Consider the following 14,376-nt stretch of genomic DNA (forward strand, 5'->3'; position numbering starts at 1 on the left):
ATTTCTGAAGTGAATTATGTACTGTCTCATTTGTTTAATCAAATTTCACTCTTGGAATCTTAGACTCTTTGAGAGCACAGAAAAATGTCCAGTAGTAATTACATTTGAAATTTTACATGAAAATCTGCTCAAACACATATTTAATTGACCTTCTACTTATACACGGTGGATAAATGCTACCTCTTTTAGCAGAAACTCAATATATAAAGTATAGGATAGACAGCAGGTTAAAATAACCTTGTATGTCTGAAGTGCAATAGGTGTTTTCTAATGAATAGTACTGTATCTGAGCAGACTCCAAATTCACACTGAAAAATGAAATGTGCTATGTCCTTTTCTTAGAGTTTAGAGTACTTAAGCAGGGAAATTTATTCTGGCTAAAAGTTAGCTAATAATTTTCAACATCTTATGATTTTAATAACATGTTTATTATGGTGTGAGAGGGTTGGTTTATGTGTATGTATTTATTCTCTTATGCATGTTTTCATTTCATACAAATTACTGTATGTAGTTACATTTTAAGTCAATGTGACATTATATTGCTTAATGCTTTATTAGCTATTAGCATACATGCAAGAAATGTACTTATGCCTTCTAATTTATTAGTTTCCTTGCACTTTCTCACTGCTCTGCTTATAGCTATGCCACAAAAAGCACTCAGGCAACATAAAGTATCTGACTTATGCCTTATAAAGCAAGAAAATTCAAATAACCGTTATATTACAACATATTTTAGTTCAGATGCTATATGAAAAATAAACCTCTGCAATGCTTGGAAAGTCATTTTTTACTTTGTTTGAAGATATATAATGCATACTCAAAAGAAATCGTACAATGTAGTAATAACGCTATAATTCAAAGAAAACTTCCAAGACACATTTTTATAACCTGAGAATTTAATGAAGGGTCAAAATCATTTTTATTATTTGAATACCATTATGATTTTAAAAATGCACTTGGAGTTTCATTAGTTTTTTTTGTGAGGTAACTCAGTTTAATTCATTTATCAGAGCTTTCTTCTATGTGCATTTAAGAAGTACACATGTACTTCTAATTTATTAGTTTCCTTGCACTTTCTCACTGCAAGTGCAAGTGAGCATCATGCCAAAGTTATTTTATTTCAGTAAAAACAAATGATCACAAAATTACTGATCTATGAATAGAGTGAATCCCACATTTATTTTTGAGTGAATGATTAGAAACATAAAAATTATAAAATTGGTCATATATATTATTTATAATTCTCTGAAACCAAAATTAGACTGTGCTAAAGAGCAATGCATAAGTAGTCATCATTTTATTCAACTTGCAAATGCAGTGGGTGTATTTTTAATTAGCATCCTTTAAAACAAATAATAAATTATTGGATTAAAATCTTAACAGCCAAACAACTAGTAAGACCATCAGCCATTTGAATTGTTAGACTGACAGCCTCAGACCCATTCATCCCATGCAGTGAAAGCCTTCCCAGAAAATGCATTTGCAGAAAGAAATGGAGCAAAGGAAAGTAATGGAGATAAAAGCTGAATAATTTTAATCACTGGGTACATTATTGATTGGGTGAGAATTTTGCAAAGTGTGAGTTATTGAAAATTTAATGGCAATCTTAGTTGCAGCTTTGCTGTAATAAAAGAAGGAAGCATATTCCAATTAATCAGTGGAGCTGTGAAGGGAAAGAGGAATAAAGGATAGAAGGTGATGAGGAGGCGCCTGTTACTGGCTCTACAGAGGGAGCATCAGAAGAGAGTTCTGGTAACTGAGCATCCAAACTGTGTTCATGCATATTAAAGGAAGTCCTCCAGTTCAGACTCATGGAGGAGAAAGAACAGGACATACACAGCTCAGTGTCCAAAGGACAAGATTCTTTCATGCAAAGAGTGTTGACTCAGAGTCTACCAACCTGTTCTTGTAAGGCTGGTTCCATCCAGCCTAAAACCAGCTTTATCTGCTGCTGCCACCAGTGCTTGTGCAAAACTGCCGCTGGCAAAGATGGAGCCATCTGAGGAGCTACCTACACTAGATCTATGACTAGAAAAGTTACGATCCTCATCAGATGCAGAGCCCCATCCATTTACCATTGAACCTAAAAACAAATGTAGTCATCTAGTGAGTTGTATATATTGGAGAGCTCATCTGCTGTACACACTGCACTCATGAGCAAGTAGGCTGCTGCCTCTCCTCGCTCCTCCTTAAGGTAAATCTGGTTTCATCAAGACTTCTTTGGCTATGTGCAAGTATCATCCATGTTTTAAACATTTCTAGTGCAGAAGAATGAAACCCAGATCTGTTTGCCACACATGTTCCGTACAATTCCATTCTTACAATGTCTTAAATTATTACATGATTATTTTTCAAAAGAGAACTGTTATGCATATTTTAAGGCCTACAACTCAAAGAAAATACTTTTATTTAAATAACTGATAGTGTATTTAAAATCACCTTATCAAGGACTCAGCTGAAGAAATAGGGTGAATATATGTTAAATTTAATAAGACTCTAGTGGATAATTTGCATGAAATCTACACTTGCATGCTGCAGAAGGACTAGAATTATTTCAATATTTTAAAATAAAAACTTAATTACTCAGGAAGTAACATACACCAATCATAAAAAAGTATAAATAATACTAGCGCAAATAGACCTAGAATGCAACAAAATATGTATCTTTGAAAAGTTCCCAAAAAAGGTGGAGTTCCCATTATGGCGCAGTGGAAATGAATCCAACCAGGAGCCATGAGGTTGTGGGTTGATCCCTGGCTTTGCTCAGTGGGTTAAGGATCTGACATTGCCATGAGCTGTGGTGTGGCTGGGATCTGGCATTGCTGTGGCTGTGGCGTAGGCCGGCGGCTACAGCTCCAATTGGACCCCTAGCCTGGGAACCTCCATATGCCACGGGTACAGCCCTAAAAAGACAAAAGACAAAAAGAAAAAAGAAAAAAAAAGAAAGGAAAGTTCTATTTATTTCGAAGCTCAGTATGATTTCTTCGCTATTAAATTACTTTAACTCTAGTTTTTTCTTTAATACTAATCTTTATTTTAGAAATTTAACTATTACAAAGAACATCACTGGCATTAATATGTGTTTTCTGCAAAATGCAAAAAAGGTAATAGAGGAAGACAATCACGGCTTTGTGTAAAGTGCTGCAAAATACAATGATACTGAGAAATAATGCTCGTTCTTAATTTTTGGCAAGTTATTTACAATTTTATACTTTGACCGAAGCACACTGAAACCTTAATCTATTACTTAATACAATTCACATCACAATATTTTTTAGGTTGATGTATCATTAATGCATGACACAATAAAACACCAAGTGCAGCTTATCTTAAATTTTAAAAGAGAGGTACAAAATATGACACTAATTTAATATTTTTAAATAAACCAAACACACATTCGCATAAAAGAGGTTCAAGTCAAGTGCCATAAATCCCCCCACCCCCGCCTTTTCTCCAATATTTAAGAGATAGCAGTACAGTTAAGGGTGTTGCCATGATAAAGTGTTTGTACTTTTAGCTGAGGTCCCAGGATACAATAACATGGGTTCATGCACTTTCAAGACAGAGAAAACAGAAACCAGAGGGGTTAGAGGGATCAGAGAAGTTAAATGGGTGTTAAGTGTAGCAGAGAAAGATAGAGTTTTGATTCTATTTGCCAAAAGCACAGAGATTCACTTTTTACTTTCCAAACAAATTCCCTTGACACAGGCCACTGCAAGGAAGCCAAGATAACACCAGCAACTGAGCCTCCTCTGAGAGAACCGTTTCTGAGTTAATAATCACAAGTCAAGGACCAACAGCCTGAAATGAAAGGAGAAATGATGCAATCGGCTTTGTAATATAATGCTACAGCAGTTAAGAAAAAAATCAGAGTGATTCAGTCAGTGATCACAAAAGAATATGAAACCCTAGAACTGAGGATACTTTTGGAACACAGGAAAGCTCAGTCTCGGCCTGCCTATGTCCTATTTTCTGTATTTCTAAATGCTGAACATCTGCAAGTAAATCTCTGCTGGCTGTCTGAAACTCACTCTCCTAACAAGCATCTCCTTTTCTACAGCTCCAGCTTCATTCCTAAGCTCCTCCTGATTTCCTTCTAGTCTTATCTATCTTCCTCATTGTCACTGAATTATTTTTTTCTGAAGCATGATAAATGTTTCATGATAAACATAATTCTGTTTTGCCAATCAAAGCCTTTCCTAGTTTTCCAATACCACATCTAAACACCTACGGGGGTTTTTGGGATCCTTCGATACCCAGCCCAGCCTACCTTTCCAGTCCCATTCCTTCTAAAAGCCTATGCAGTCCCCGTGCCTCACCCACGTGGTATGACCTCTCATTCCTGTGACATATCAGTGGACTGTTACTCTGTTAACTCTATTACCCAAACTTAAAGTCCAAATCAATATCATGTCTTTTATCACCCTGATTCCACTTCATTTTCATCCCTGTTTTAGGGAGAATCAATCTCTCTACCTCCTGTGTTTTTGCATACAATAGCCTATCAGATCTCTCCAGACTAGAGTTTGTTGCATATATATGTTTCCTCTTCCAGAAAGCAGAACTCTGGAGATTAGGAATTATTTATTATTCATTTTAATATCTCATGTACAGGGACACTGCCAGTAAAAACTCAATAAACACTTGGCATAATGAATTAAATGTCTTCAATATTTTCATTATTCAGTATAAGTTCTATATGTTATTCTATTCCATGTGCAATTTCCTAGCAATGCCTTATTCTAGTTAGCCATAAGATCTCCTAGAAAATGTATTAAATAAGGAATATAACATAAGTCAACTCTTGTTGATCACTTGGACAATGGGGAAAGCAGTGATGTAACTAGTCTTCAATGTAAGGATTTCCACGTAGAAATTTGCCAATCCCTAAGCCAATCAACTGTTTTCCTGCCTTTGAGTCTTTGCATTGACTTTATCTCAATCATGAATGCTCCTTATGATGCTCTCAGAAATTCCAGTTTTTCATGAAGTTTCCCTTCATGCTTTTTTCCCTTCCCTGGGAAGAGAAGGTAGCTTGGAGGACATGCCTTCAAGTGGGGGTGGGTCCATAAAGAAAGATGTTCTGTTTTCACTCCTCTCTGAAAGAGCAAAGAGGCTGATCAGTGTCTTCAGAGTTGAAGCCAAGTCTGCCATAGAGATTTGCTCATGATGGACAAGAGGAAAGCTAGTTACCCCAAACTAAAGAGGGACTAGGGCCCTCAGCTTAATACAGTTGAGTTTGCCTTCAAAATGGAGGGTAAGAAGGAAACTAAACAGAAGGAAAAAAGGTCCTTCTGTCTTTATCTTTGACAGCCTATCCTCTCTATTTGACATGTGGAGTATAGATGATAAACAGAATGGGTATATTTGTGGAAAATATTTTCAGAGACCACTGGCAATACACCATGAATAAAAAAATATATAACATAAATTTCCTTTGTGTTGTAAAATTGTCACAATTTACTGACTTCACCTCTCTGTGGCTACCATTCTTTCTCTTTCTTTAGATTTAAACACCAAGAGTGACCTGAAGATTTATGTAAACTATTACCAAAAAATGGAGACAATAATTATAAGAAAAACATTAGTTCATCAATTAGAAAGTAAGCCATTTCTGTCATAATTAGTTTTCTTTCATAAGTATAAATACGAACATGAAAACTGAAATGAACACTAGGTAAAACAGCTCAGGGAGAGAGTCTTCATGAATTATAAGGAATCCATACCAATGTGACATGTTATGGCCCCAAACATAATCAATACATATTTAAACATTTAATGAAACATGAATTTATGTCACATTAGTCCAATTTATTCATGTTTGCATTTTTCATCTTTCCAAATTTCTCAGGTTTAAAAATTGCTGAAAGGTCAAAAAAAAATTTATTCAAGCTGTTTAAGAAGAACTGCAGATAGGACATTAAGTTGTTGCTCAAATGTTACTGAGCAGTAAAATAACATGATAAAGTGGCATCTTGCTGTGTCTCCATTACATCTTCAGCACTAAAATTAATTTATGATCAGTCATCAATTCATTTACATGTCGTTTTACGCTAAATCCTTCCTTGCTGTTAGATGCTGATCCTTAGATCCATTAAGCTAGAGTAAAGTGTACGCTTTATAATATGACCCTGCTAATTGTTGCATTACCATTTTTATTAGATACAAAAACTGGCTGTCCCCCATTTTTTTCAGCCAATATTTGATCCAGGGATTCTTCCTATTAAATGCAATCTGTTTAACTACCTCTTAACTAACTCTTAAGCCCTAAGTGTCTTTGGACATATCAATCCAAATATGACCTCTGCTAAATGTAGAAAAACATGTATAATCTTTAGAAATTCTTTCACTCAAACATACTGAACATACAATAATTCACCTACATCCCTCAGACAGAAAGGAACAAGTAATACACATGGGAAGCAAAATGTGAAATTAAAATATCTTTTCTGTGAGACTTATGTCACCTGCTAACTTGTTCTAATCAGATAAAAACTCAATATCTTATTCTTCTTTTATCTGTTAAATTTTGAAATGTGTATTTAATTTCTTTTTCAAAACATCAAAGCTGTGGAGATAATCTAAGAAAATTATGAAATGATTCCTTAGCATTACCTTTGAAATTTCCCTATTACAAAAATATTTTCCTTTTTGCAACCAAAACAAGGCATCAGGCCATGCTTTTAAGTGGCCAGTTCTCTAAAAGATGTGTGGTCGCAGAAGGTGGGAGGCTGCCGGGTTTTACTGTTTTCAAAATGATCTGCTTTGGGACTTCCAGCAAAAACCTCCAAAAACATAAAATACAGAAAATACAGAGCCCCAATTTCCTTTCAACCAGGGTCTTTATGTGGGACCAGCAGTCAAGGAAACTTTTATTCGTTTCACTTCACAGCGCTCACTCTCAGTCTTAACATTTTGTGATCACTGAGGCAGTTAGAATTTTGGCTCCATGTTCAAAACATTTTTCTCATGCCCTCTCTCTTATGGCCTTCTATTTCTTTTTTCCTGTGGTGGAGTCATTCAATACAGGAAACACTCACCCCTGATTCCCACCATGAAAGTCAAAGAAAGAGGTATGAAAGGCTTCTCCCATCCTGCTACCCAAAAATGGCAGGTTGGCATTTAGAAAGAAATAGTACCAAATATTCCTGAAGACGGAAACAATCCTGTATGCTTACTTTCTAGACAAAGACGGACTGAGATGTGCTGTAATCAAAACATTTTTGTACGTTATTACAACCAAAGAGGTTAAAATTGTAAGTATAAATTAAAAGAAAAATTATAAAAATGATTTCCCATAAAAAATGCTGATAGAGTTGAATTTTGTTAGCATGAGCCACTATAACAGTATAGAACTAAATATGAGAACAACAAATAATAAAAATTACATCTAAAAATTAACCTTTTTTGATACTGATTTAGCAGATAGGGTAAAAAGTAATGTTTCCAGAGATAAAGTAATATGTTGCATTTGAATAAATACATAATATTCATATGTGTATAAGGGAGAGAGAGGAACAGATCAGGAAACCATTTTCCTCTTAAATATGTTTGAAAAAAGTTGAGCATTTCCAGAGCAAGGATCATGATAATTTATCTTTACCGTCTGCCACTTATCTGCTGATCTTAAAAAAGGCTTTAAACCCTTCTGTGACTCAACTTCCTTAATTATAAAATGAAAATAAAACTAGGGTTGTGACAATTAAATGAGTCAATATATGTCAAAACCTTAGAACAGGAATCAGCAAACTTTTTCTATAAAGTGTCAGATACTAAATATTTTAGGGTTTGCTGTCTCTGTTTCCTATTTTTTGTTTGTTTCTTATTGTCTTACAATCCTTAAAAAATGTAGGAAACATTCTCAGCTTACTAAGCTCCATATACAGAAAAACAGGCAACTGTTCAGAAGAGTACCTTGCACATACTAAGGGCTATACATGTGCAAGTTGCTGATGTTGTTATTATTTTATTACTAATATTCTCATTATTCAATCTAAATTCCTAGCCAAGTGGTTGGAAGAGACTTTCGTTGTGGAAATAAAAGATTTTCAAATACATTTTCCATTCCTGAGTTTTATGGACTGAATATTGATGTTCTCCTAAAATTCATATGTTGAAGCCCTAAACCCTAATGTTATGGTCCTTTGAGGTTTAGATGACATTATGAGGTCATGAGGGTGGGGACATTATAGGAGGATTAGGGACCTTCTCAAAAGAGACCAGCAAGCTTGCTCTCCCTCTCTGCCTTGTGAGGACACAGCGAGAAGAGGGCTTTCGCTAGGAACCCAATCTGCCCACACCCTGATCTTGAATTTCTGAGCTTCCACAACTATGAGAAATAAATATTTGTTCTTTAAGGCAGCTAGTCTCTGGTATTTTGTTTTAACAGTCCAACCAGACTAAGACACTAAGATTATGAACTACAGAATTACTGATATTTTCCTTTCTTGTTCGCCTTTCCTATTCATGAACCATTATTTCAAAATGTTTTAAATCTCTCATATATTGCATAGTTTTTATGAAGATATTTAAAAATAATACACCTATTTCTTTACACAAATGGGCTCTGTACCTTGTTAACCACCAGTTTTCTTTAAGGTGGCAGCTGCTGGAAATGAACATATTTCCAAGGTAAAATCCTAAATAATTTTATATCCAGGCTTATTAGTCCATCTCTGTGTTATCACTGAATTTCCATTCTGGTTGGCTTTAAGAGTTTCAGGGAATGGAACAAAACTGTTGGTTCCATTTAATGAAAAAATAGTCGTTGGTTTCATGAAAGTGAAAATAGAGAATTCAGATGAAAGTAATGACTGATTTACTCACACTACATGCAAATTTAGAACTCAAAGTAATTTATGGTAAAATCAGAATCCTCTCTGTGGGCACTTACCATCTTAAAAACATAAAAAGCCAATGGAAATAGTCCCTGTTTTATTGCCTACCACATTTAGCACCATTAAACTAGCCTTGAGTGTCTGAAGAAAACATAAACACGTTAGAGCAATATTCATTAGCATGTTGATTTCTATAACATTTGGTCTGAGCATACATTCATCTCACAGCCATTCCTTTGCACACATAGACACGCGTACATGCTCTCACTCACAACCCTATTTAAACTTATATAACACTCCCACACACCACTTTACATATAGTCACAAATCTTATCTATACTTTCAGACACACACACATACACGTTCATACTCCCAATATGTACATCCTTTTTGAAAAAAATATATATTTACTTTTATTTTTAACTTTACTTAAACTGCACGTACACCATAGAAAGCAAAGTAAATCTTTGATCATACCTTCTTTACAAAGTTATTGTAAAGACAAAAGATAGAAGAAAGAAATGAATTTGTTTCCTACTTGGCTACCTTTATGTAGAGTGCAAATTCTTTTACTAAAGAGAGGTATTATTCATCGGATAAATTCATTGTGGAAGACATACCTAAACACCTTGAGGTTTTGATATATGGCAGTAATTAAGCAGTGAATTCAAATAGGAAAACAGATTGTTTTCTTAGCAATAAAAGCTTCATTTGGAATGAACATTAGACTAGCTACAAGGAGAAATTCAGATTATTTTCAACTGCAGTCACATTAGACAGCCAACAATTAACAGGTGAGCATGTAAAAGTTCAAAAGGCATTCTTCTGATTTATAAATACATTTATCATCTTTGACATTATAATATTTAATAAAAAGAACTACATAGGCTATGGCTGACTTTTATCATTGCTATTCTTTACTGCATTCCTAATGTAAAAGAATTCAGTATCCTTAGTGAGATATGCAAAAATATGCAGAATTTTACCCTGAAGGAGATTATGCCAGAAATTCAGGCAAAGGGGCTTAACATAATAGTGCACTAATAAGTTAGCTCTCTGCACTCAAAGATTTAAACTTTTGCTCTGCCACCTTCAGTTGGACCCGGATTTAATATCACAGTAGTATAGCTGCAGTTCTTAAATCTTAATTAGCTCTGCCAGCAGATAGCCCCCAGGTAAAAAGAAAACCTCAAAAGTGTAGGCTCATGCATTACATTGTGTAATTCAGGAGGTCATGCAGAGGAAACATACAGGTACTCATGCTTCTCCATCACTGTCATAAAGCAGTTTCCATCACTGTTTCTGAATTCTAATATACAGCGCAACATCTGTGCAAATTAAGAAGCTGCTGGCGTAAAAGTGAACTAAATGGCACTGTGTTAAAATGCCTCCTAGAATGAAGGATATCATGAAGGTAAATACAGAAATGGGTGATTTACAGAGAAGACCCAAGGGCATGCATAGACAACCTTTAAATTTGCACTATGTCTTTATAGTCATGTAAGAGGCATTTTTGTGTGTGAAAGAAGGGATACCCACTTGAATAGAAAGACTGAATTTGGACTTTTCTCTGGAGTCATTGTGTACACATTAGGATTTAAGTTTTTTTTTCAATACAACTTGATAAATTTAAATCCTAGCAAATGGGTTGCAGCCCTGGGATCATCCTTGGAGAATGATCTATCACTTAGTGAAGGAGACCAGAGGAAATCAAAGGAGTAAACAAGAAAAAATACATTTCTTGAAAGAGGAGCAATTATTGGATCCAACAACATGAAATGTATAACCGTGTGGCTTTTCTCGCTATACATTTTCTCCACTCTAAAAATAATACCTTCTGCAACCTCAGAGAGGCTTATTCTGAAGATTTGCTTATTTTCATCGGAGAATGCTTTTACAGAGTAAAATATCAAGAAGCGTTTAAAGATTGCATTCACTTTGTATGTTGCTCCCCATATACAAAATATATCATTTCTAAAAGTCAAGTTTTTTTATGTAATAGACTTGGTTCCCCAGTAGAGTGAACTTTTCATGAAAGCCCTGGATATAATTGAGTTTTCTTTCATGTCTTTAAAGCTTTTTAAAATTCATGAATTTTCTTATCATTTTTGCAGCAAAGCAAAAGTATTTCCAAATCCTTTTTGAGTTTTGTGTTTAATATTAACATATTAAAAATGTTACAGAAATAGATGGAGTGGAATAAATCTTACATAAGGAAGTATTTGATTTTTGATGCATTTTAATGCTACAAATGGGTCAGTGATTTCTATTAAATCAGTTCTGTTACCTGTCACAGAGCTGTCTAGATTGTCCATACTGGATCCAGGCGTCTGCTCTAGTGCTCGCAGGGGTCTGGGGATTTCTAAAGCTTCCTCTTCATCGTCAGCATCGTCATCTGGAACGTCTGTTTCCAAATCGGAAATCAAGGCTCCGGACATGTAACCTAATGGTGGAACTGGGGGCTGTGGAGGTTGATTATTGCTTTGAACATGCCTAGAATAGGAAGGCAGGGAAAAAACAAAAAAAGAATTGGTTAGCATGCCACAAAATTGTAGTAAGAATTAAACAGCATGCTACGGTAACTAATTTTGTCTTCTTGCGTTCCCTTAACTAATTTTGGAGCTTACTGTGCCTTCTTACATTTCAGCAGAGACAATGAGCTATGTACACATGACTTGCCAAAACAATAACAACGATAGAGACTATTACATTCTTCAATGGGTATTTATGGATGATACACAGAGAAAAAAAAAAAAATACAGACCCAGCATCTTTGTACAAATAAATCACCCAAAGGAGAATAGGAATACTCATCATGAATATCTATTTAAGGCTGACTTCTTCTTCTTTTTTTTTTTTGGTCCCAAAAGAATGTAATTATATTCCCAGTTTCTTGTCGAAGTTCTAGTCAGCCTGTGTAACCCGCATGACATGCTGGCTCTTACAAAGAAGAGCTGTCCCATGAAAACCTCATACCAATACACCCCTCCCCCAACCACGAGCACATTCCTGCCCTATGAGGCCTGCCTCGTGCATGATCCACCCCAGGTCCCATCTCCCGGAATCAGGCTGGGTGGCTGTTTTTAAATTTTTTTTTGTCTTTTTGTCTTTTTTAGGGCCACACCCATGGCATATGGAGCTTCCCAGTCTAGGGGTCAAAATGGAGCTGTAGCTGGCAGCCTACTCCACAGCCATGGCAACGCAGGATCCTTAACCCACTGAACGAGGCCAGGGATTGAACCCGAGTCCTCATGGGTACTGGTCAGGTTCATTAACCACTAAGTGCTGCTTTCACTTTAACCCAGTTCAGAGGAGGAACGACTGCTCTGTGTTCTAACTAATTATTTCTGCATCTGTCTTGTCCACCTCAGAGTCAGAGAAGATTCATCTCAGCACTCCACGTTCAGAACATGACGTGGGCCAAATAAACCTGTGGCGATAGAATAAATAACTCTAAACCCAACTCGTGAAGTAGGCAGAACCTGTATTATCACCTCTCTTGAACAATTTATTAAATTTAAATTTAAGTGACTTAAGTTCCAAATCACATGGTTAGCAAAACACAGAGCTGGACACTTGATGTTTAACCAACTGCAAGGTTCACAAGATTCTGGATCTTTCAATGTTAAAGAGACTAAGGTATTAGTTCTGGAAGCTACCTCAATATCAGCCCCACATGGCCCACATCTTTAATTTAACAGATCAGACATTTGAGGTCCCAAGTTATTATCTGGCATTCATCACAGCTCATTCATTGAAAGGTAAGGAAGCTTCCTAACTACTATCCCAGAAACTCTTGAGTGTTGATAGCAACATCTTGCTCTGAGTGTAGCCTCAAATTCTGTTTTTGAAATTGGGGATGGATGGAGCCAAGTCATGAGCAAGAGGATATAAGGTGATATTTATATACACGATTCATCCTTTAATAATTTGCACTTTGGTCCTGGGAAGGACTGAACTGACCCACAATCTGGGTCTATATCACTGTTGACATCGCTTTATGGAATAAAGACACATTAAGGGGTGAAATTATACTTCTTGAATTCAGCAGAATTAGGAGATGAATGGGAAAAAGAGTACCTTATATTTATAAATGTTAGTGATAGGAGTTCCCGTCGTGGCGCAGTGGTTAACGAATCCGACTGGGAACCATGAGGTTGCGGGTTCGGTCCCTGCCCTTGCTCAGTGGGTTAACGATCCGGCCTTGCCGTGAGCTGTGGTGTAGGTTGCAGACGCGGCTCGGATCCCGCGTTGCTGTGGCTCTGGCGTAGGCCGGTGGCTACAGCTCCGATTCGACCCCTAGCCTGGGAACCTCCATATGCCGCGGGAGTGGCCCAAGAAATAGCAACAACAACAACAACAACAACAACAAAAAGACAAAAGACAAAAAAAAATGTTAGTGACAGGCCCTATACACTTCATGGGTCAGTATGAATAGAATCTCTGCGGGTGAAGCCTGGGATTAATATTTTTAAATGCTCCTCCTGTGATGTTGATACATAGCCCAGACAGAGAGGCACTTTCCTTCCAGGACGCAAGGTCCTGTGTGAGCATACAGAGACGCAGGCCTACCTCCCACATCGGGACCCAATTCTGGAGGATTGTTGACTGAATAGAAGCATTGTCAGAGAGAAGCAGGGTTTGCTCTGTGGGTACCTGGACAGGTGGAGCTGAAGTAGTTTGTTTACTCATTTAGCAAGTGTCTGTGGAACACTCACTAAGTGGGGCATTTTCCTAAGAGTGGCAAGACAGCAATGAACAACTTAGGTGAAAACTCAAGTCCTCTGAATAATAACAGCTCTAATTTATCTAGTTACTCTCTTAAGTGTTGTACAAGTGCAAACTCATTTAATTTTTCAAAAAACTATGATGTGAAATAAGGATTTTGACTTTGCTCAAAGAGAAGTTAGGCCCTTGTCCTAGACATTAAAAAAAAAAAAATCGTTGCATCCATGGCATATGGAAGTTCCTAGGCCAGAGGTTGAATCCCAGCTGCAGCTGTGACCTACACTGCAGCTGTGGCAAGGCCAGATCCTTTAACCTGCTGCATGCTGCCAAGGATCGAACCTACACCTCTAGAGTGACTCAGGCCGCTGTAGTCAGATTCTCTATGCCACAGCAGGAATTCCTGTCCTGCACTTCTAAGAGGTAAGCTCTAGAATGTCCTGTCTGATAAAATGTTTTGTTAGGCCAAAGGCCACTGGCTCCCCCATAAAGTCTAACAATATGAGTTATGGTGGGGGCTTGGAGTCACATGATATCAGCTCACCTGGAGGGTCCAGAGACCCAGGTCAGCCATGCAGATAGTCAACCATGTCTATGTAACAGACCTCCAGTAAAGACTCTGGATCTTAAGGCTCATGTGAGCATCCCTGGTTGACAATCCTTCATGCATGTCGTCACGCTTTGTTGCTGGGAAATTATGCTTTCCACAACTCCACTGGACGAGGGTGACTGGAAGATCTGTCTTTGGAATTTCCTAGCCTTTCTCCATGTATTTCTTCTCTTGACTGATTTTAATCTATATATTTTCATTACA

The 14,376-nt window shown here is 36.8% G+C and overlaps 1 protein-coding gene across 7 annotated transcripts in view; it reads right to left on the minus strand.

Moving 5' to 3' along the window:
* ROBO2 (roundabout guidance receptor 2) overlaps positions 1–14,376 on the minus strand; it is a 601,587-nt gene that overhangs the window by 15,310 nt on the left and 571,901 nt on the right. For 4 of the 7 annotated variants that reach the window (XM_047794525.1, XM_047794521.1, XM_047794504.1 and 1 more), the window contains 2 exons: positions 11,125–11,330; positions 1,901–2,083 (listed from right to left, as the gene is read on the minus strand). In XM_047794525.1, coding sequence (XP_047650481.1) covers positions 1,901–2,083; positions 11,125–11,330 — 389 coding nt within the window. The remainder of the gene's footprint in view (positions 1–1,900; positions 2,084–11,124; positions 11,331–14,376) is intronic. The other 3 variants (XM_047794528.1, XM_047794527.1, XM_047794512.1) reach the window with 1 other exon arrangement.

Source organism: Phacochoerus africanus, chromosome 1 (assembly GCF_016906955.1).
Source record: "Phacochoerus africanus isolate WHEZ1 chromosome 1, ROS_Pafr_v1, whole genome shotgun sequence".
In the NCBI taxonomy this organism is placed as follows: Eukaryota; Metazoa; Chordata; class Mammalia; order Artiodactyla; family Suidae; genus Phacochoerus; species Phacochoerus africanus.